Raw genomic sequence first — 21,509 nt, forward strand, 5'->3', positions numbered from 1 at the left:
TGTGCTCAGCAATATGTCTGGTTTTCCTCCCCTTCCTCGCCATAAGAAAGGATCACACTTCCCTACCCCTTGAGGTCAGGCAGGGTCATGCGACCTGCTTTGGCCAATGAAATATGAGAAGAAGTGATATGCCTCTCTTCCTAGCAGATGCATGGGAGCAGTACAGGTGTGTGACTCTCTGTGCTTTCTTTCTGCTCAGGACAGTTTTGGGGCCAAACTCAGTGGGGTTTCTCCCTGCAGCTTATGAACAGAATCAGTGTGGTGGGTGGTTAAGACATGGGCTCTGGAGCTCACTCATCAGGTTCCAACCCCAGCTCTGCCACTTTGCAGCTGTGTGACCTTGGGCAAGTCCCTGCATTTCTTGATCCCTCGGTTTCCCCATCTGCAAAATAGGGACCCACCTGGTACCTACCTCATGGTGCTCTCATGAGGTTAAATGAGATCAAGACACAAAGCCTGAGTGCAGGGCTCAGCAGGTAGTTAAGCCCTTGATGGACATGAGCTCTCAGAAAGATGGGGCAGAAGGGTATCTTTTTTTGTCCCCTGGGACCTGGGATACAACCATCCACCCTTTAGGACCTGGGAAAGTCTTGCTGGGGACACAGAAGAGGAAAGGAAGGGAGAAAGCAGCTGAAAGCTGAGGAAGGAGAGGAGACCCTCGTCATCATGGCACATGGGAGGTAGGCTAGATGGCAGTTCCTCTGGCAGTGTGGAGCCTGATGATTCTGAACTTGTTGCTTCTGAGTCTGGGCCCTCCCTGTGTGCTGAGGAGTGGTGGGGGAAACCGAGGCAAGAGGAATCAGCCAAATTGAGCCTTGAACCAAGGCAGTGAGAACTGAATTAAATCCCCTCCTGTCCATCTGTAGGGTCCTCATAGGTATCTGATATTTTTTTCACTCATGACCTGAACCATCCTCCATCAGGTCATAGCTACAGCTGCCAGGTGCCCCTGGCCAGCCATCAAGGGAAGAAACACCCAGACCCTGAGGGAAGGTCTTTGTGGAGACTTGCCCCAACTGCAGGGAAATTGGAATCTTTTATTGAAAGTGTAAAGTATGCAGTGTGGAGTCTGGCATGGAGTCCAAAAGGCTTCAGTCCTCCAGGTGACCTCCTTCCCCCTGTGGGTGCTGACTATAGGGCTAACCGTGGATGGGACTGTTTGCCCACAGGGCCAATGGCTGGTTCCTTTTTTGGGTGGGGGCATGTGGGAAGAGGGTTGCAGGGCTGGGGAAGGACTGTCATAGGGGGCTGAAGGGACTCGGGGCCAGGGGCTGTGTTAGGCAGAGCCTTTTCAGGGCTGGTTCTGGCTTCTTCCAGGGCTTCGGCAGCATCTCTGCCTCTGTTGTTCAGGCACTCAGCACCAGAAGGTCCTTGGAGAACAGAAGAGAGAATCCAGTTAATGGATGAGATGACTTCTGCCTGCAGCCTAGTAGTCACCTGCCTTTGGATTGGGCAAGTCACATTTCTGGGAAGGAGCAGTTCTGAAGAGAGGAGACAATTGGGGGCAAGGGGCCTGAAGATCACCCTGGCCATGTCATTGGCTTGCCCTGTACAGGGGACCTTGGGCAAGACACTTCCCTCCCCACCCCTCATCTCTTTCTTCTCCCAAATAAGAGAAGCAGGACTGGGCCTCTGTCCACACTCTCCCCAAATCCAATTTCCACAACTAAAAATATCTACAACAAAGTAAATAATAGGTTTAACCCACAGAACAAAATAAATACCCATGAGTCTGTACTGATATAAATTATTGGATCAATAAATAAATGGTGAGCAGGGATGGTTCTTCCTCGTAGGAGATTTCTACCTAATAAATGTGAAAGGAGTTATAGAGTCTCCATTGGGCAAACACCACACTAATAACTGTTGCAGACAAGAACCATTAAAGAATGCTAAAATGAGTGGCAGAAAGCATGATGAGAAGTAGGATATTTGGGTCATCTCCAAGTATCTCCTTGTGAGATATTTATTAGTTACAATGGGAAAGATCGTAACTTAGCAGTGGGGAAACTGGCAGGAACCACCTTAACCACATGATCAAAGTCAATATCCCTGGGAAGAAGGCGTTGACATTGTGTGCCCCTGATACGGTGCACTGAGAAGGCACACAGCATCGCTTCAGTGGTGTTCTTGCCAAAAATACATAACCTCAATCTAATCATGAGAAAACATCTGTCAAATCCAAATTGTAGGGCACTCCACACAACGGGCCAGACTCATCAGAAATGTCAAGGTCATAAAACACAAGGGAAAATTTAGCAACTGTCACACATTGGAGGACACTGTCGCAGATTTGGACTGATGACCAAATGCAAAGTGGGATCCTGGATCCTAAGCCAGACAAAGGACATCAGTGGGAAAACTGTCAAGGAAGGCCTGTAGATCAGTTAATAGTTTTGTATCAGTGTGAACTTCCTGGTTTTGATCATTATACTCTGGGTATAAAAGATGGCAACATTAGGGGAAACTGAGTGAAGAGTGTTCTAGTGCTCTGTGTACTATTTTTTCAATTCTTCTGTAAGTCTAAAATTGTTTGAAAATGAAAAATTAGGGGCGCCTTGGTGGCTCAGTTGTTAAGCATCTGACTTTGGCTCAGGTCATGATCTCACAGTTGGTGAGTTCAAGTCCCACATCGGGTGAGCTCAAGCCCTGCTTTGGGTGAACACGAGCCCACTTCAGGTAAAAGATGAACCCTGCTTCGGGTGATCCCTGCCCCTTGCTCACTTGCGCCCTCTATCTCTCTCTCTCAACAACAAAAAAAGAAAATGAAAAATTAAAATACATGGCTAGACCCATATAATAATAACAAGAAGAAAGAGGAAGAGGAAGAAGAGGAAGAAGGAGGAGAAGAGAAGGAGAAGAATTAGCTACTATTTACAGAGGTTGTATGAGACCAAGACTGGACTGGGTCTTTAAATCAGTGGTTCTGCTACTAGGAATTTATCCAAGGGATACAGGAGTGCTTATTCTTAGGGGCACATGTACCCCAATGTTTACAACAGCACTTTCAACAATGGCCAAATTATGGAAAGAGCCTAAATGTCCATCAACTGACAAATGGATAAAGAAGATGTGGTTTATGTATACAATGGAATACTACTTGGCAATGAGAAAGAATGAAATCCTGCCTTTTGCAGCAACATGGATGCAACTGGAAGGTATTATGCTAAGTGAAATAAGTCAGTCAGAGAAAGATAGATATCATATGTTTTCACTCATATGTGGATCTTTTTTTTTTAATTTTTTTTTAACGTTTATTTATTTTTGAGACAGAGAGAGACACAGCATGAACGGGGGAGGGTCAGAGAGAGGGAGACACAGAATCTGAAACAGGCTCCAGGCTCTGAGCGGTCAGCACAGAGCCCGACGCGGGGCTCGAACTCACGGACCGCGAGATCTTGACCTGAGCCGAAGTCGGCCGCCCAACCGACTGAGCCACCCAGGCGCCCCTCATATGTGGATCTTGAGAAACTTAACAGAAGACCATGGGGGAAAGGTAGGGGGAAAACAGTTACAAACAGAGAAGGAGGGAGGCAAACCATGAGAGACTCTTAAATACAGAGAACAAACTGAGGGTGGATGGGGGTGGGGGAGAGGGGAGAGTGGGGGATGGGCATTGATGAGGGCACTTGTTGGATGAGCACTGGGTGTCGTATGTAAGTGATGAACCACAGGAATCTACCCCAAAAGCCAAGAGCATTCTTTACACAGAGTATGTTAGCCAATTTGACAATAAATTATATTAAAAAAATAAAAAATAAAATGTTTATGCACAAAAAATAAATAACTCAGTGGTTCTATACCTTTCAGAACCAACACTCCATTTTACATTTTATTACAGGTATTTGTGTTATCTCTCTTATTATTCTTTTTTTCTCTTTCATTATTCTGCAATAAAATTCATAACCTATATAATCTACTTACATCCCTTACTAGAATATAAAGAAGAAATAAAAGGTAAGTAGTTTATAATGAAATAATATGTATTTTGATGTGAAATACTCAAGCATGATTATCCAGGAAAGAAAAAATCATCCCCAGTAATTTAAAAAGGGCTCTCAGGTTGGGGAGGGGGCTTGCAATACAGCCCCCGTGGAGAATCACTGGTTGGCGCCACCTCCGTTATTTCAGTGCAAAACCTACTTCTCAGGAGCTGGCTGACCTCGGGCAGGTGGCCTACCCTTTCTGACCCTCAGGTCCTACATCTATGACATGAGGGCAAATAGCAGCCAGGGTTGTGCTAGGGCCCAAATGCGTACGAACTAGTGCATGGGACACAGGATGTGCTTGGGAAATGGCATATGATGATGATGGTGACGGTGATGATAAATTTGTGCCAATCCCATCCGTATTTCCTAACCCCCCTTTAAAAGTGAAGAGTAGTTAACACTAAGATGCTGTATCTTGGGGCGCCTGGGTGGCTTAGTTGGTTAAGCGTCTGACTGTAGATTTCAGCTCAGGTCAGGATCTCACGGTCGTGAGAGCCTGCTCAAGATTCTCTCTCCCTCTCCCTCTGCCCCTCACCCCTGCTCACATGCAGGCGCTCTAAATAAATAAATAAATAAAATGCTGTATCTCATTTAATTTCTCATCACAAACCCTATGAGAGGGGCATTACCGTTCCCATTTTCAGATGAGAAAACTGAGGCTCAGGGTAGCACCGAGGCCCTCCAGGAGCTCAAGAGATGGGACCAGGACACGTACCACTGAGGACCATCCCAGCACCTACATCTGACCTCTGTCCGCACTGCCCCTTCAAGGTCACTGCCTGCCTCTTTTGACTGCTCCCCTGAGGTGGTGGTGGGGGCCATCCCTGCCTGGGCTGAGACCCAAGCCCGGCAGGTGTGTGAGGAGCTGGGCTCTCTGCACGCTGCTGGAGGCGGTGTGGACGGGGCCATCTTTTGAAAAGGAAATGGTTGTTCTGGGGGAAAAGCCCATTCTTTCCATTTCTGGGAGTGTGTTCTGAGGAGCGTACTGAATCCCAGACCCAGAAACACCTTTTTGCACCAGGATCTTTATTACAATGAGGACACTGAGGATGATGGACCCTTCTAGATTCCTCACTGTGTGCCAGGGGCTGTTTAAGGCACTTTACACATAGAATCTCACTTTATTCTAAAAGTAGCCTTATAGTTAGGTACTATGGTTAGCCCCTTTTTACAGAGGAGAAAACAGGCTCAGAGTAGTTAAGTAACTTATCTGGGGTCTCCCAGCAGGATACTGGCAGAGGCAGGATTTGAACCCAGGCTGTTGGGTTCTAGCATCCTCATTCTTTAATGCCTGTGCCCTACTGATCAAAATTGTGTTTAAAAATAAAACTCCAGAAAGACTGGGATGAAAACAGCGAAATGCTCTAAATGTTCATTTCTAGGTTGCAAATATGTCTAAGAGGATAAACAGGTGTTTGTTTAATCTTTTCTGTGTTTTCCAAATTGCAGATAATGAGCATATGTGGTTTTTATAGTGGAAAAAGACCCTCTGCATTTGAATTTCAAGGCAACTGCCATGATTATAATTAGCAATTACTTCAGGAATATTTATCCAAAGGCCCATCTTCCCACTGGCTGGGCGAGCTTTGCAAGGGTCAAGGTTGTACATTTTGCTCACTGCTGTATTCCCAGCCCCTTGCACATTGTTTGGCACTCAGAAGGTGCTCAGTAAAAGTTTTTCCAACAAACTACATCACACTTCCACTTTGGGTGAGCCCCTTACTGCTCTGAGCCTCAGTATTCCCATCTGCAAGATGGGGGCGAGGACGTCTGCCATGAGGACGAAATGAGATGGTGGGTTGGAAAACTTTATTTAAGGGTTCTTAAGCTTGGTGTCTTGTTCCCCCAGCCCCGCCCTTTGAGGAAACAGACCTCTCTTGCCCCACCCTTCACCTCCCTTCTCTTCCTTCCCAATTCCTGGGCATGGAGTGGAGAGCGAAAAGAGCTCTTCCTCCCTTACCTCCAAGACGTCGATGTCTGCATTGCTGAAATCGATGTTGAGGATTTTGGGGAGAGGGACGCCAGAGCCCAGCACGGCTGTGAAAAGAGACAACAACAAAACGGTCAGGCACAGTCAGCGTGGCTAAGAGGTGTCAGCCACACAGGAGGCTACCAATATTTTCAAGGAAACCAGCCATTTCTCCTCTGTCTCTAGGCCTTTGTCCTTGTAGATGCTCCCACCCAGAGCACACTCCCTCACCCTTGCCTGCCTGCCAGGCTCTGAGCCTTCCCCGGGACTGTTTGGATGTCATGCCCTCTAAGAGATTTCCTCCACCCCGGGCCGAGGAACCTTGGGCTCCTGCCTCTCCCTCGAACTGCCCCCCTCCCCACCATTATTGAAATCACAGAATGTTAATTCTCTGCTTCCACATCTGTCACCTCTACCCGTCTTGTGAGTTTCTTGCAGGCAAGGACTGTGTCCCCGGTGTCACCCAGCCCTGGGCTGGGCACAGAGGAGTGGACAGATGTTTGCTGAATGGAGGTATGGAAGGATACACATGGGGCCCCAACAAGTGACTGCCATGGGATGTGCTGTTTGCTTTTAGATTGGCAGAACTGAAGTAGATTCATACTGATTCATGTTCTGGGAAGGAAGGAAGGAAGGAAGGAAGGAAGGAAGGAAGGAAGGAAGAGAGGGATGAAAAGACAAGTGAAGGAATCTGGATTAAATGAAGTCAAACAGATTTTCTGCCTCCAGCAGGACTTTTCAGAGAGCAAGGGACATTGTACACCTACCCCAGAGTAGTATATTCAGAATTTCCCAAACTTGCTTGGCGCCACGGAACCCTTTCCTTAAGAGTATCTTATGGGACGGATTTTTTCACGGAACCCACTTTGAGAATCCTGGCTCTTGTCCAATCTCTCACTTTTGAGAATGGCAAATTGCATTACAGCGAGACCAAGGGGCCTGCTGCCCAGTTCACACCACCTCTTAGTGACCAAGCTTGGTGGCCAGGGCTTTTCTGTGATTGAGATTTGGCCTCCTCTGGTGACAGTTTTCGGGATAAAGGTCCATCTGACATCAAGAGCACCCCCAACGAATCCTCACTGGTAGAGCTCACAGCAGCCCCTCTCTGTCCTCTTCTCCATGATGCAGAAGCAGGAAGAGGGAGGGTGCGGCCAGACCGGCGGAGGCCTTGGGGGCGAGGTTTCCAGTTAAAATGGGGTTCAGCTACCCCAGCCTCCAGTGGCCCTGCAGGTCAGGTGGCTTCCTGATAACATCCTTGAGGCACCACAGAGAGGGGGAATCATGCTCAGTCCCTTCTTTTTATGAAGTTGGGCAAGAAGACCCTCTCATGATAACGTGGCTGCCTAGAGGGCGGATTCTGGGTTAGGATTCTGGGTTAGGAGGCTGGGGAGATCGGTAAGAGCAACTTTAGCTTTATCTGTACTGACGAAACTTTCTACAACAATAATGTATTCACACTGTCTCTGCATGTAAAATTAAATACGTGATATCAAAGATAAAAAAAAAACACAAAACACAAAACACAAAAAACAAAAACAAAAATCAATCAGGGACATAACAATGTCAATATACCTAATAATACTAAACTATATACCTAAAAATGGTTAAGAAGGTAAATCTCACATTATGGGTATTTTACCACGATTAAAAATAAACCTCAAAGATATCAGGAAATATTTTAGGCCATATTTTTTTTAATGGAGAAAAAAGAGTTTAATAGGAAATATAACCAGGGGTTGAGATTAATTGCCTCTGGGAGGTGAGATTTTACCTTTTATTTATTTTTTATTTATTTAAAAAAATTTTTTTAACGTTTATTTATTTTTGAGACAGAGAGAGACAGAGCATGAACGGGGGAGGGGCAGAGAGAGAGGGAGACACAGAATCTGAAACAGGCTCCAGGCTCTGAGCTGGCAGCACAGAGCCCGACGTGGGGCTCGAACTCACGGACCGTGAGATCATGACCTGAGCTGAAGTCGGACACTTAACCGACCAAGCCACCCAGGCGTCTCGGGATTTTACCTTTTAAACTGTTCAGGACTTTCTAAAACTTACACACATATAATTTTCATGTGTGATCAGAATTTTACATGGATAATCAGAAAAATCAGCCAAATAAGTGAAGAAGAAGGAAAGGGAGGAGGAAGAAGAGGAGGAGGGGGAAGAGAAGGAGGAGGAGAAGGAGAGAAAAAGGAGGAGAAGGAGGAGAAGGAGAGAAGAAGGCGGCAGAAGCAGCAAATATGGACGTTGATGCACCCTTGGGGCAATATTTGCGCTCAGAGGGTTAAATAAATAAGCTTAGAATGAAGCTCTCAGGAATACGGTTGAGGTAGAATGGCTGTGTGTCAAACATGCCCGACGAACCAGCAGCCACCAGGTCCCCAAGCCACCCCCCACCCCCGCGGAGGCACAGGCACCGCTCTCACCGTTCATGGCGGGCAGAAACGCCAGGTCGAAGATCTTCCCCACCAGCACCTCCAAGAGGCCAACCTGCAGGGGAAGGACGAGAACTCAACCCAGGCATTGGTTCGCTCAGATCCCCGGGGGCCCCTTGAGGCCCTGCCCTGTGGCCGGAAGGCGCAGAGCTGCTCTGGGAGAATCTGGGAGCTGCCGTGACTTTAGAACCACCTAGGTGGACAGCCGCAAGGCGCATCTGTGCACCTGCTCTCGGTGTAGTTGGGGAGACTGAGGCCCAGAGCAGGGCAAGCGCCGGCCCCAGGCTCATGGTGAGGCAGGGACTGGGGGAGGCCCAGAGCACTGGTCTACCGTGGCTCGCTCTGCAGCCACCCTGGTGTCATGGAAGGCCCTCGGGCTGTGTAGCCAACACTCTGGGGTTCCATCCCAGCTCAGTCTCCGTGGGCCTCTGAGAAGTCTCTCTCACCTCTCTGACCCTCAGTTTCCTCAGCTGTAAAATGGGCCAGCAAGCCCAGCCTGCAAGGATGCGGCGAGGATCACAGGCAGATCAGGTAAAATACATAGCCTTGAGACTTCTCATGTGCGCACGCTCTTGACTTCTCTAAGCCCTGGTTTCCACAGCTGAAGATAGGAGTGAATACTCCTTTCTCGTACAGCGGTTGTAAAAGCCGAATGTAAACTCCTCCGTGTAAAGTCCCCGCCTGGCTGTGGAACCGCATGGTGCGGCCGCGACAAGAGCACGGGACTTTCATCCCAGCGCCGTGACCTTGGGCAAGCCCCCCAGCTTCTCTGCATCGGGCTGCCTTATCTGGAAAACGGGCTAATAGCTCTACCCAAATCATAAGTTTGTTGTGAGGATTAAACGAGAGAAATTTGGTTAAAAAAAAAAAAAAAAGAAGCTTAATTTGGTGCCAGTCTCTGTGGCCCCAGAAATAGTCTCTAATTTCACACTGTGCGAGCTTCTTTTCTTCTCGGAGTCCAGAGATGCCAGTTCTGGTCCCAGCTGTGCCCCAGGCAGCTGTGAGGCACGTCGCTGCCCAGCCCTGGGCCCCAGCTTCTCCATCTATAAAATGCGGCTATAAAATCCAGCAACATGGGTTGTGGAGGCTGGGGGTGGAAAAACCCAAAAATAGGCAACACGGTAGGTATTTGACTCTCTCTGTGCACATGGAAGTCTCACCACGACTGTTCTAGAAAGCAAACGTCTGTTGTCAATTTGTAAAAGAGAAGAGGGGCATTTCTGGAGACTCTTGGTGGTGTGGGGGGACCCAAGAATAAACAGATGAAACAGGACCCACCCCTAGAATCTGAGCTCCTCCGGTTAGAAAGGCAGAATTTCAGAACGTGGTGGTAAAGGTGTGGTTAGAAACATATCCGGAACTGTTTGCTTTACAGATGAGGAAACTGAGGCTCAGAGTGGGTTGGTATTGCTGAAAGTCACATAGGAGTCAGTGGCAAAGCCAAGCCTCCAGATCCAGAAAGGAAGGGGTCCTGGGACGTGGCTGTCCCTACCGCCCCCCCCCACCCCCGCTTCAGAGCAGAGGGATTTGGGCCAGGTTGCCTCCATGGGAGCAGGTGGTTTAAAATGGGACAGCCTTGGGGCGCCTGGGTGGCTCAGTCGGTTGGGCGTCCGACTTCGACTCAGGTCATGATCTCGCGGTTCATGAGTTCGAGCCCTGCGTCGGGCTCTGTGCTGACACTCGGAGCCTGGAGCCTGCTTCGGAATCTGTGTCTCCCTCTCTCTGCCCCTCCCCACTGGTGCTCTCTCTCTTTCTCAAAAATAAAAAATAAAAACCATTAAAATGGGACAGCCTCATTGGCAGAGTTGGAGCTGTGAGTCTGTACTCTGCCCCTCACTGGCTTTGGGGGCCTCAGTTTCCCCACCTGTAAAGGAGGCCTCGCAGAGATGGTGCCAATGTTTTGGAATTCATAGACTCCCTCGGCCCCAGCTAGCCACGTGGGGACACCATTCCCAGAATATCTTGCCCTTGAGCTTGCGCTTAGTACTTACATCAAAGTTGCCTACGTTTGAGGTTCTGAGGTTGAGGTGAGTCCTGCCAATAAAGCAAACAGCCTGTTAGAAGTGGTGATTGCCTGAGAATCATAAGGGGTTTATATTCCCATAAACTATCGAAAGCCCCTCCGCAAACATCCTCACAAAGACCTTGCTTGACCCGGGGGGCAGTCAGTAAGAACGACGTTGATCTCCGCGTATTGAGCACCAACTATGTATTAGACGTGACGCGGGGGCTTTTATACTCTACACAGGAGCCCCTTAGCGGAGGTTTTGTTTTCCGTGGTCTCAGTGACCCGCACTCAGCTGCAGTCTGGAAGAGATGATCCCCCTTCTGGTGTGCTGCCGGAAGGTCAGTGGTAGCCTAATGCTACATCACAGTGCCTACATCATTCACCCGGCTTCATTCATCTCGGCACCTAGGCATTTTATCGTCTCGCATCATCACCAGAAGGCGGGTGAGTACAGCACAGTATTTTGAGAAAGAGAGACGTAAATTTTATTATGGGGTGTTGTTATAATTGTCCTCTTTTATTATGGTTGTTGTTAATCTCTTACCGGGCCTGGTTTATAAATGGAACGTTATCACAGGTACGTTTGTACAGGAAGACCCAGACCCAGTAGAGGTGGGGTTTGGTACCGTCTACACTTTCAGGCATCTGCTGGGGGTCTTGGAACGTATGCCCTGTGGATAAGGAGGGACTGTCTGTACATAAGGCTCAAATCATAACTGTGACCCCTACTGGCTGTATGTCCTTGGCCAAAGTACTTACCCTCTCTATGCCTCAGTTTCCTTGTCTGCAAAGTGAGTGGCTGCAAGGACTAAAGGAATCATCCAAGTCAAGCCCATGCCTGGTACATAGTGCGTGCCGTGCACACATAAGCAATCATCCCTACCTCGCCGGATCCTTCCGACAACCCCGTCTGGGAGTAACCTGAGGCTCCCGGGGTAACTGGCCATGGCCACAGAGCTCAGAGGGGAGAGCCCAGGACTCTGCCCTGAGGTGCGTTTTTGGCTGCTGGGCTATTCTGAGGAGGGAGGCTCGAGGCCTGGGTTTGAGGTCCCTGTCTGTGCTATGAGGGTCTCAGTCTCACTGCACTCGAATCTTACCTGCAAACCCACAGCCCTACCTGCGGCCAGACCAGACTCACGCATGGGGCAAAGCCATTGGGGCCGTAGGGCATTCAGCAGGACAGAAACCAGTGTTTTACTGCCGACTTCCACTCCCTTCCCTCCTTTTCCCTCAGCCCCTCCATCCACAACACCGCAGCTTTTTCCTGCCCTTTAAAGTTTGCCTGCACTGCTCTGGCTGCCCCCAAGCCCCCACTGGCCCCTTCTCATCATCCAGGACTTAGGTCGGGCATCACCTCCTTAGAAACTCTTGGATGGCTCTGAGTCATATCTTATTTTGAGTAATTCCCATTGTTGGGCTTGATCAACTGTCCTAAGAAGAAAAAGTGATAATGAACGAGGCACACGCTGACAATGTTACACACAGTCTCACTGATCTTGAAGTGGGAATGAGAATAGTACTTGCTGCCATAGGCTGAGGTCAAGAATGAAATGAATTGAGACACATTCAGGGCTTAGCTGAATGCCTGGCACGTAGTGTTATTATGAGTCCTATGAGGTAGGGACTATTATCCCCATTTTCAGATGAGAAAGCTGAGTTTCAGAGAGGCAAAGTCACTTGGCCTCTGTCACAGAGCCTGTCAGTGGTCACTTTAGGATCTGAGCTCATATGGCCTGGCTCCAAAGCCTGCACTTGTAACCACGCGATGCAGCTCCAGCTCAGACAGACCTGGGCTGGTCCAGAGCCCCTCTCTGGACCTGCTGTGTGGGCCTGAGTAAGGCAACCCGCCTCTCTAAGCCCTAGTTGTCTCCTTTTTAAGATGAGAGATGCCCAGGGCCATTGCAAGGTTGAACAAGAGAATGCACATAAATACCTAGTGCAAAGCCTGGCCCATCATCATCACAGCCGTCATCATTATTATTGATATGGTAGTTGTTGTCGGCAGTAGGTTCCTTCTAGCAAGCTCGCGGCATCACCCCCACTGCCCAGCTCGCGCCAGTGGCCTTGGCGGTCACAGCCCATTTTCACCTTTGCGGCCTCTTGGATTTACCCAGCCCTGACAGCCATGCTGGGGGACCTCTGGTGACCTCCCAGATGTCCCTTCAGGAGCCGGCACCAGGCACGGCAGCACCAAGGAGGCCTTTCTGAGCAGCAGGGGCCCGAGTCTGCAACCCCCTTACTTGTCCAGCTTGGCGTCGATCATCAGCTTATCCCCCTCCACGGAAAACACGGCCAAGAGTTCTGTGTCCTGGAGGAAAGAGGGATGAGAATGAAGCGTCGCCACTGGGAGCGCTCTGTGCACCAGGCGCTGGCTGAGCGCCGCGTCAGCACTCAGCGTAACACAGGCTGTTCCCCGAGGTCTTGGCCACACCTCCTTTTACGGTCCGGCCGAGGCCCCAGTAACGTTCACTCGGCCAGATGAAAAAGAAGGTGTGAGAGTGATCCAGGCAGTGGGAAGGGTATGTGCCAAAGCCCTGGGGCAGGAAAGAGGATGGCGTTAGATGGAAGAGAGAAAGCCGGAGAGCAAGGAGGTAAGAGGGCTGCAGGAGACTGAGTGGGAAGGGGCCAGATCGGGCAGGGCCAGAAAAATTAAGGCTGCATCCTGGAGGCACTGGAGAGCCATGGCAGGACTCTGAGCTGGATCATACAGACATTTAGGCTATTGATGGAAAAATTTCCACACAGCAGGGGCTGATCAACAGGGGACTGAATCAGGCACAGCCATGTCCACTCCCTGGGTGAGAACCAGCCCTTTGAATCTGACATCTGATGATGCCCAGAAAGGACCCCCAATACACCATGGCTTGGCATGGTCTAGCTGAGAATACCCACTTCCCGGATTAGAAGTGGCTCATTTGGTCTTGAGCCCTGGGAGGAAAGACTGAGAAGACGTAGCAGATGGGGCAGAACCCTAAGTGTCTGAATCTTAAGCTTTAAGCACCAAGGGGGAAATGGCACTTAACACAGCACATTGCATCAACAAATAGGTGCTTTACTGAGCACCTACTATGTGTAGCACTCTGTGGCTAGGCTGAGGATGCTGTAGTGAATAAGACAAATTACATCTCTGTCCAGAAATAAACTAACAAATGCATTTTATAGTGTCAGGTTAAGGCTACAAACCAAGTAACGCAAGAGAGGCAGAGAGAGAGAGAGAGAGAGAGACGCATCCAAGCTCACATAGCTAAAAGTGCTAAAGGTTGAATTTGAATCAGATCATCTGGCCCCAAGTTGGGCTTATAGTCACTATGGTTGGTTTTGTGGGGATCTGAGGGGGTCTGGGGACTCCGGAAGACCACTCGGCGCCCCCCCCCCCCACTGATACTCACCACATCGATGAGGCAGATGGTGGTCTCAACGTCATTGGGCTGGGAGACCATGACCTCGGAGGTGGCGAACACCCTCACCAGTGCCTTGTCCTTCTGCAGCGTCACTGAAGGCGGGTTCGGTACCTGGATCCTGATGGTGAGTGGGCGGGACTCGGGGTACTGCTGGAACACCTTGCGGGGGGGACACCAGGCCAGAGTGAGTGGGGCCCTGGGTAGCGGGGTCAGCAGCCAACTCTAAACACACGGCACAGGGTGTCACCCTGGGCACCTGCAGCAATGCCCGAGCCCTGCATGCACGTGAGGGCTCTCACCTGCTGCTGCGTTTGGGGAGGGGGCTGCCCTCTCCGAGCCCCTCACAGGGCGTTGCTACGAGAATTAAATGTGGGGGTGCCGGCAAAGCCTCGAGCTCAACGTCCGATGCATGGAAATGCTCAGAATTTGCGACTGAGCAAGATGGGTTTGTCCGGACATTCACGGTTGCATCGAATCATTACAACAAATCCATAGGGTATTTTTTTCTCCGTGTGACAGAATTAAAAAACTGAGGTTCAAGCAAATTGTCCAAAGTCAGCAGGCGAGCTGAGATGGCAGCCCAGGGCTGTGTCACTCAGAAGCCCAGGGCCCATCTCCCCTCTTGCTGCCTCTGGACACCCCACCTGGAATGAGAAAGTTTGTATTTTGGGGCACCTCACAGTGAAAACTCAGAGCAAGGCACAACCTACCTGGGTTTGCAGGGGTCTCTGGAGCCCCCCAGGTGGGAGGAATCTGAGCCTGTTTGCTGTGAATGGACTCCCCAAAAGCTAATGAGCTAAAGGGACGGTTCATCAAAAAGTCAGTTCCCATATGTGCTGAATTACTGCTTTACCAAAAACTTTATTTTAAGGCACATTCTTCTTTCTTCTTTCTTTTTTTTAAAAAAGACTTTAATCTCTACACCCAGTGTGGGGCTCACATTCATGACCCCCAAGATGAAGAGTTGCATGTTCTTCTGACTGAGCCAGCCAGATGCCCCGAAGGAGCACTTTTCTTAAATATACTAAATGGGGGTGCCTGGGTGGCTCAGTCGGTTAGGTGCCCGACTTCAGCTCAGGTCATGATCTTGTGGTTTGTGAGTTCGAGCCCCACGTCGGGCTCTGGGCTGACGGCTCGGAGCCTGGAGCCTGCTTCGGATTCTGTGTCTCCCTCTCTCTCTGCCCCTCCCCCACTCACGCTCTGTCTCTCTCTTCTTCAAAACTAAATATTAAAAAAAAATTTTTAAATATATATTAAAAGAATTTAACTATATGGGAAAAACTACAAAGTTACTTTAAAAAGAAATCCATGTAAATGGAAACTTCTCCACAGGCAATGCAGCAGTGTGGATCCTGGAACTAAGAAGATTCTACTCATGTTCTTGAACACATTGTCAAGGTGAAATTCTTTTATTTATTCTTACTTATTTTTAAAAAGTTTTTGTAAAGTTTATTTATTTTACAAGCGGGGGAGGAGCAGACAGAGAGGGAGGGAGAGAGAATCCCAAGCAGGCTCCATGCTTTCAGCACAGAGCCCGAGGCAGGGCTCAAACTCACAAACGGAGAGATCATGACCTGAGCCAAAATCAAGAGTCAGATGCTTAATTAACCGCATTCGACTGAGCCGCCCAGGCGCCCCAAGGTGAAATTCTTTTAAACAAACTCTTGATCTGTTGGTGAATCTAGTAGATTTAGCCAAATGACCACTGAGCGAATTCACCCTTTGGCAAATTGGCTTTCAACAAATCAATAATTTGGTAACTGGCTTTTCACAAGGGCATTTTGGGGATACCTGGAGGAGCCAACCCCAACATACACGGTCTCCAATAATTAGCAACACCTTCCTTCACACGGACGCGGAGAGGTTACCTCAACCTCTCCCCACAGCAGCAGGAGACCCAGGATGCACACCCCAGCTCTGATTAAGCCTGGATCTCCGGGGGACACTCTCCCGTGTCTAGCCTGAATCTCCGCTGCTGCAGACCCAGAGTCCCATTTCAAGGTCTGAGTCTTTGTGCCAGCACAGCCTTTGCCATGTTGTGTGACTTCTCTGAGCCTCTGTTTCCCTGTCTGTGAAATGGATTGCTCCCCTTTTCCGGCTCCATGAATGAGGGGGATGATTAAAACCAAATAAAAGAGGGGATTCTTAAATTTTTTTCATAAACTGTAAAGTGCAGTGGACATAGAAGTGGTCCAGTAAATAAAAGGTCCATTTGATAGAACTCTACCTGCCCCTGGGACCTGCCGCTGTTTTTGACTTCAGATAATGGTGCTATGCCATTCAGCTTCCAACCGCATGAGGGCGATAGTGATCATTTGTTGACTTAGGTCTCCTTTCCTGCTTCTGAAGTCGAACCAGGAGCATAACAGGTAGAAAAGAGATGAAAAATGTCTAAAATGGTCGTAGGTTACAGCAATCCGTTGTACCTGCATAGCGCTTACTGTGTAAGAAGCTCTCTCCTGCCAGGTGCAGGCTAACAGGTTTTGGACCAACGCTGGGACAAGAACTGGGATCGGAAAGGCCTTTGTTCCAACCATATATAGCTAATAATCTGACAAAAGCACACTTGCCCTTTAAAAAAAAAAAAACAAAAAACGATTTTGTTATTATGAACAAGAACAATAATAGTGAACATTTATCAAATGCCTACTCTGTGCTTATGTTCAACTCCCAGGTTCAAGCCACATGGTGAAATGGGCATTGTTAGCCCCATTTCCCAGAGGAGAAAACGGAGGCTCAGAGAGACGTCATTTGCCTATGGTAGTATGGTTGAGACATGCTTAGCTGGAATTCAAGTTCATGTTTGCTCCAAAAATCTGGCTCCTCCCATCTGAGCCACCATGCACCTGCGCGTATCAGCATCTTTACGTGAACCATCACCTTCATCTCCTTCACTCTCCTAGACGAAGGTGTGGAGTAGGAGCTCGCATCCTTTTTTTACCGATGAGGAAGCCAAGGCTCAGAGATGTTAAGACTCTTGCCTGAAGACACACAGCGATGAAGTAGCCAGATGAGGATTAGAAAGGTGCAGACCAGTCCACTGCTACAGCTCAGGGTCTTTCCACCTCAACCCTCCATGCCCTCCTGGCATGGGGATTTGGACACCACACCTTTGTCAATGCACTCGGATCACCCCACCCTGGTTGTGGGCGTCTCCTCTTCTGACCCAGTTCCCGGGACACCTAGAAGGAGGGGAGGGCTGAAGACAAGGGGACGCGTCTGCTTTACGTACCTTGGGAATCAGAGCTCCCAGCGTGGACGTGGTGAGAGGAGGAAGTTCTTCAAACTGCAGGGCAAGAAGGGGCATGTGAGTCCCTGAGGCTGCAGGGACAGACAGGAGTTGCTAACACAGTGCTTAAACTCCTACACACCCTCAGGCAACCAGCAGGGGCATCTTCTTCCCTTCAAAGACCCCTTGGGAGGTCCTGCCTGTCCAATGGCAACCCACATACTGATCACGGCAGCCGTTTTGTGGTTAAGGGGACAGGGCCAGCCACTTAAGCTTACTATAGGCATGACTTTATGGGGCAGGAGGTAAGAAAAGACCTGACTCTTTCTCCTCTAGATGTAATTCTTAACTTTTTTTGTTGATTTATTTATTTATTTATTTATTTATTTATTCATTTATTCATTTATTTATTTATTCATTCATTCGTTCAGAGAGAGAGAGAGAGAGAAAGAGGCAGAAAGAGAAGGAGAGAGAATCCTGCCCGCCAGCTTGGAGCCCCACGTGGGCCTTGAACCCACAAATCGTGAGATCATGACCTGAGTCAAAACCGAGAGTCAGATGCTTAACCGACTGAGCCACCCAGGCGCGCCTAAATCTAATTCTTTATCAAAACAAGGTGAACATCGGTGAGTCCATGTGCATAACCCAGTGTCCACTAAATGCATAATTCTGCCATATCCAAAGATCTGCTTTTGAAAACCTCAAATACTAAAAAATGAAAAGTCAGTACCATTTGACAGAAAGAAATGGCAACTGTGAAAGTAAACGCAATAAAAATGAAACAGTGCCATTATATTCTCCATGGATCTTGTTGGCTTTGAGGGGGTGAGTCCTGTTCTCTCTGAGTTACAAAGAGGACACTTAAAAGTACAAGAGAGGATTAACTATATACTAGCACCAAATGGGGACTTCTTGGTGGAATCAAGATGGACGTAATTCATACGGTGGTTTTTTGGAGAATAGCTTGTTCTTAGGAGACACACACAAATTTATGGAGTGGGGTGTCATGTTTCTAAAAACTTAAATTGTTCAACAATAGCTGGCTAGGTTGCTGATAGGTTAGATAGGTGGATGAATGGAATGATGGAAGGAAGGAAGGAAGGAAAGAAGGAAGGGAGGGAGGAAGGAAAGCAGGGAGGGAGGGAGGAGGGGAGGGGGGAGGAAGCAGGGATGAGTAGGTGGGAGGAAGGGAGGGAGGGAGGGAGGAAGGGAGGGAGGAGGAAGCACAGATGAGTAGGTGGGTAGATCAGTGGGTGAGCAGATGGATGGATCCGTAGACATGAAGCAAATATGGCAAAATATTAACTGGTGAATCTAGGTGAAGGATATTTGGGCACCGATTGTGTTATTTTGTAACTTTTCTGAAGGCTTGACATTTTTAGAAGAAAACGTTTGGAAAGAAAATCATTCTGGAGCATACCTTATTCTTATGTATCTTTTAGTTATTTAATACCAATGTTTACCAAGTAAAAGGATCCTAAGCATTTATATTGAGATACGTATGTAAGAATATACACTATGATTTTAAAGAAGGAGTGACATAAAATTAAATAGAACTGAATAGAGATCATCATCATATGATTTGATGTTCTTTAATGCCACGTCTACGAATCGCCTAAAATCATCTCAGTCACCGTGCTTTGGTAAACACTGACATAACCAATACATGCCCGTGAGTGGGAAATGAGTCAGGGGCGCACTATCTGCTTACTGTTCTCACTTGAAAGCAATTTGCCCAAGGCTGTGGGGACTAGACAGGACCAACGGGGAGCTGTTTGCTGCCCAGCCCAGCCCACCTCCGGATGGGACCATGACTCACCATGCCGTCGGTGATGTCGATATCCAGTGCCCCCTGCTTCTGCAGGAGGGCCAACACTGAGCCCAGGAAGTTGGCAGAAATGGCCAGTTGGGAGTTGGTGTTGTCGCCCATGGGGGGTAATTCTGGTATCTTTTGTCTGGGAGTCGTGGCTGGTCGCCCCAGTGGATAGTCAATGAGCTCTCCTCCAGCCTCCCCGACCAGAGTCTGGGGAAGCAGAGAGGAAAGGGGTCACAGGGAGGGTTACAGGGAGATGAGCGGAGGAGGCTGAGACTGGGGTGACGTCCTGGCAGCCTTCCTCGATTAAACCCACTGGGTCTGAGTTACCCTTTCTTTTATGGTCCCTGGCTTTTCTTCGTTTGTGATGGCATGGAACCTCCTGCAGTTCTCACTTTATGACCACTTACAGCCATGAGCTATCGCCCTTTATTTTAAATACGTGTCCAACATGGATTCTTGCCCCTCCGCCCTGCCAAAAGGAGCTAATTACGTGTCCGCACAGTGCCCATGGCGTATCTATTCCCTGAAGACCAGACCCCTCTCCCTGCTCTACAGATGCTGTGTGGTCTGCCCGTGGGGACTTCTCCGCCTCGTTGAGAGCCACTCCGTCCCTACTGCCCCTGGTCAGTCCCTGCCACCACCTCACTACTCCCACCGTGGCTCCTTCCCACATACTGTTCCCTGACCCACGCTCTTCTCTTATTATGGCCCACTCACTGGCAGGTCTCAGCTTACATGTCACTTCCTCCGGGAAGCCCTCCATGATCTCCCTGGATACAGCCTGACTCCTTGCTATAGGCTCTGATATCCTGGGACCCTCTTGCACAGAACTGATGATCTTTAATTGTGTATTTATTTGAGTGACTCTTGGATGGCCTAGCCCCTCCGACGGATTGTAAGCTCCATTAAGGTAGAGGTCTTGCCTTGTTCATGGTGCACCACCAGCCCCAGCACGGAGTCTGGCACACAGCAGGTAACCGACAAACACCTCTTGAATGACTACTGTTTGCGAATAGACTGGGGGGCACGTATATGTGTTCACACGTGGCAGCGTGGGGTTCACCCGCGGTTCTGTAGCTGATAGAGCAGCGGGGGAAGCACCCATGTTGGTACAGGATGGGGGGGGAAGAACGTGTGTGTGTGTCCCGTGCACAGGTAGGGGTCAGATTCAGTGGTGTGCTGGAACCCGCTCACGCTAGCTCGGAAGAGCAAAAGCTCCATGCATGTGATATAAAGTTAGTAGCTTGAAACTGGCCATGGTGGGAGTCTTTAGAGCATGGACATCAGCACGGAGGTCACCTTATTATGTCATACAGTGGTTGTGAAGACAGACGGAGTCAATCTACATTAAAGCACTTGGAACGTGCCTGCCACGCAGCGAACACTTGGTAAGTGTTGGCTGCGATTGTGTTTCCTGATGTGGCTTCTGGAAGGTCTTCAAGTAATCAGAAGAGGGTCCTGGTCCGACACTGCTTCCCAGACACTGAGTAGAAGCCCATGGGTCTGGCGCTCACACCCCTGCCCGCCTTCCCTTCCCTGAGGCCCCGGCACTCACGTTGAGGTCCAGCTCCAGGAATTCCCCGGTCACGAGCGGGAGGCTGGAGAAGGTATACTGAACACTTCCCAATATCCCCAGAGGAACCAGAGCTGCAGGAAAAGGTGGGGTCATAGGTAGCACCCTTCATCCTCCCAGATGCCTTCCCTTCTTATGCCCCAAGGGGGGCGGGGCAGCAAGGCTCCAGCTCCAGACGGCAGCATGAAAAGAACAAGAGTTCTGGGTTCAAATCCCACCTCTGCCTCTTCCTTGCTGTGTGACCTCAGGCAAGACACTGTGCCTCTCTGAACCTCAGTTTCTTCCTCTGTAAAATAGGTTTGTATAACCCCTTGGGCTATATTGTGGGGTCTGTGGGATTCTGGATATTGATAAGCTTTGTAAACTGTGGAGTACTGTGACCAGGGAGGAAGTTTTAAGGTTCCACAACGTGGTGCTTAGTTGAAGCTGGCATTTCCCTGACTGCTTATGACCAACAGCCCCATCTTCTGGGCTCTCCCTCCCTTGTTCCTGGCCACAAAAGGACAGAATTTCACCCATCTGCAAAAGCCATCCCCAAACTTCCTGGGACCCCAGAGAGACGGGAGCGCCACCCAAGAGGGCCGCCCTGTATGGCTATAGATACTGTGCACCTCACAAGTCAGGTGCCTCCGTTATGTTGCAGTTTATGTGAAAGGAGGTCCCTGCCATCCTGCTGTGCGTGAACCGCACAACCATACGGGGCAGGCTTGCCTCCAGGAATGTTCACTCAGAAATCGTGGACCACGGCTGGTATCGGAGCCTGGTTCTAGGGACCTGAACGGTATTCATGGTGTCTCCTGCTATTCACTCTCCAATCCCTCTGTGGGCTGAAGCCAGCCCCCCATATTAGAGTTGAGGAAACTGGAAGGAGTCTTTCCAAGTCCACACAGCTGTCAGGAAAGAGCCAGGGCTCTGACCAGCCTCACTGTCTCTGTCCAGAGACTTAGCCACCGGGCCAGGTGGGATGCTCCTCCCTCCGGGGGCATGTCTGGCGCCAAGAGGGAAGGCCAGGTAGCCTCTCTCCTGTGACATCAGCCACACCGCGCTCTAAGGGCCCGAGAGGGGCCTGGTGCCCCCACCTCACTGGAC

General features: G+C 49.4%; 1 protein-coding gene across 1 annotated transcript in view; it reads right to left on the reverse strand.

The window, feature by feature from the left end:
- Window positions 1-1,017: 1,017 nt before the first annotated feature.
- The window catches only part of BPIFB4 (BPI fold containing family B member 4), a 28,183-nt gene continuing 7,691 nt past the window's right edge, over window positions 1,018-21,509 (reverse strand). The window contains exons 8-16 of the mRNA XM_040446769.1: window positions 20,403-20,494; window positions 18,851-19,054; window positions 17,035-17,088; window positions 13,791-13,961; window positions 12,642-12,709; window positions 10,385-10,427; window positions 8,385-8,448; window positions 5,950-6,026; window positions 1,018-1,370 (exon numbers count right to left, since the gene is read on the reverse strand). Of these exons, the coding sequence (XP_040302703.1) occupies window positions 1,347-1,370; window positions 5,950-6,026; window positions 8,385-8,448; window positions 10,385-10,427; window positions 12,642-12,709; window positions 13,791-13,961; window positions 17,035-17,088; window positions 18,851-19,054; window positions 20,403-20,494 (797 nt within the window). The 3' untranslated portion in view covers window positions 1,018-1,346. The remainder of the gene's footprint in view (window positions 1,371-5,949; window positions 6,027-8,384; window positions 8,449-10,384; window positions 10,428-12,641; window positions 12,710-13,790; window positions 13,962-17,034; window positions 17,089-18,850; window positions 19,055-20,402; window positions 20,495-21,509) is intronic.

This window comes from Herpailurus yagouaroundi, unplaced genomic scaffold (assembly GCF_014898765.1).
Source record: "Herpailurus yagouaroundi ecotype Mexico unplaced genomic scaffold, PumYag 196, whole genome shotgun sequence".
NCBI classification, from domain to species: domain Eukaryota; kingdom Metazoa; phylum Chordata; class Mammalia; order Carnivora; family Felidae; genus Herpailurus; species Herpailurus yagouaroundi.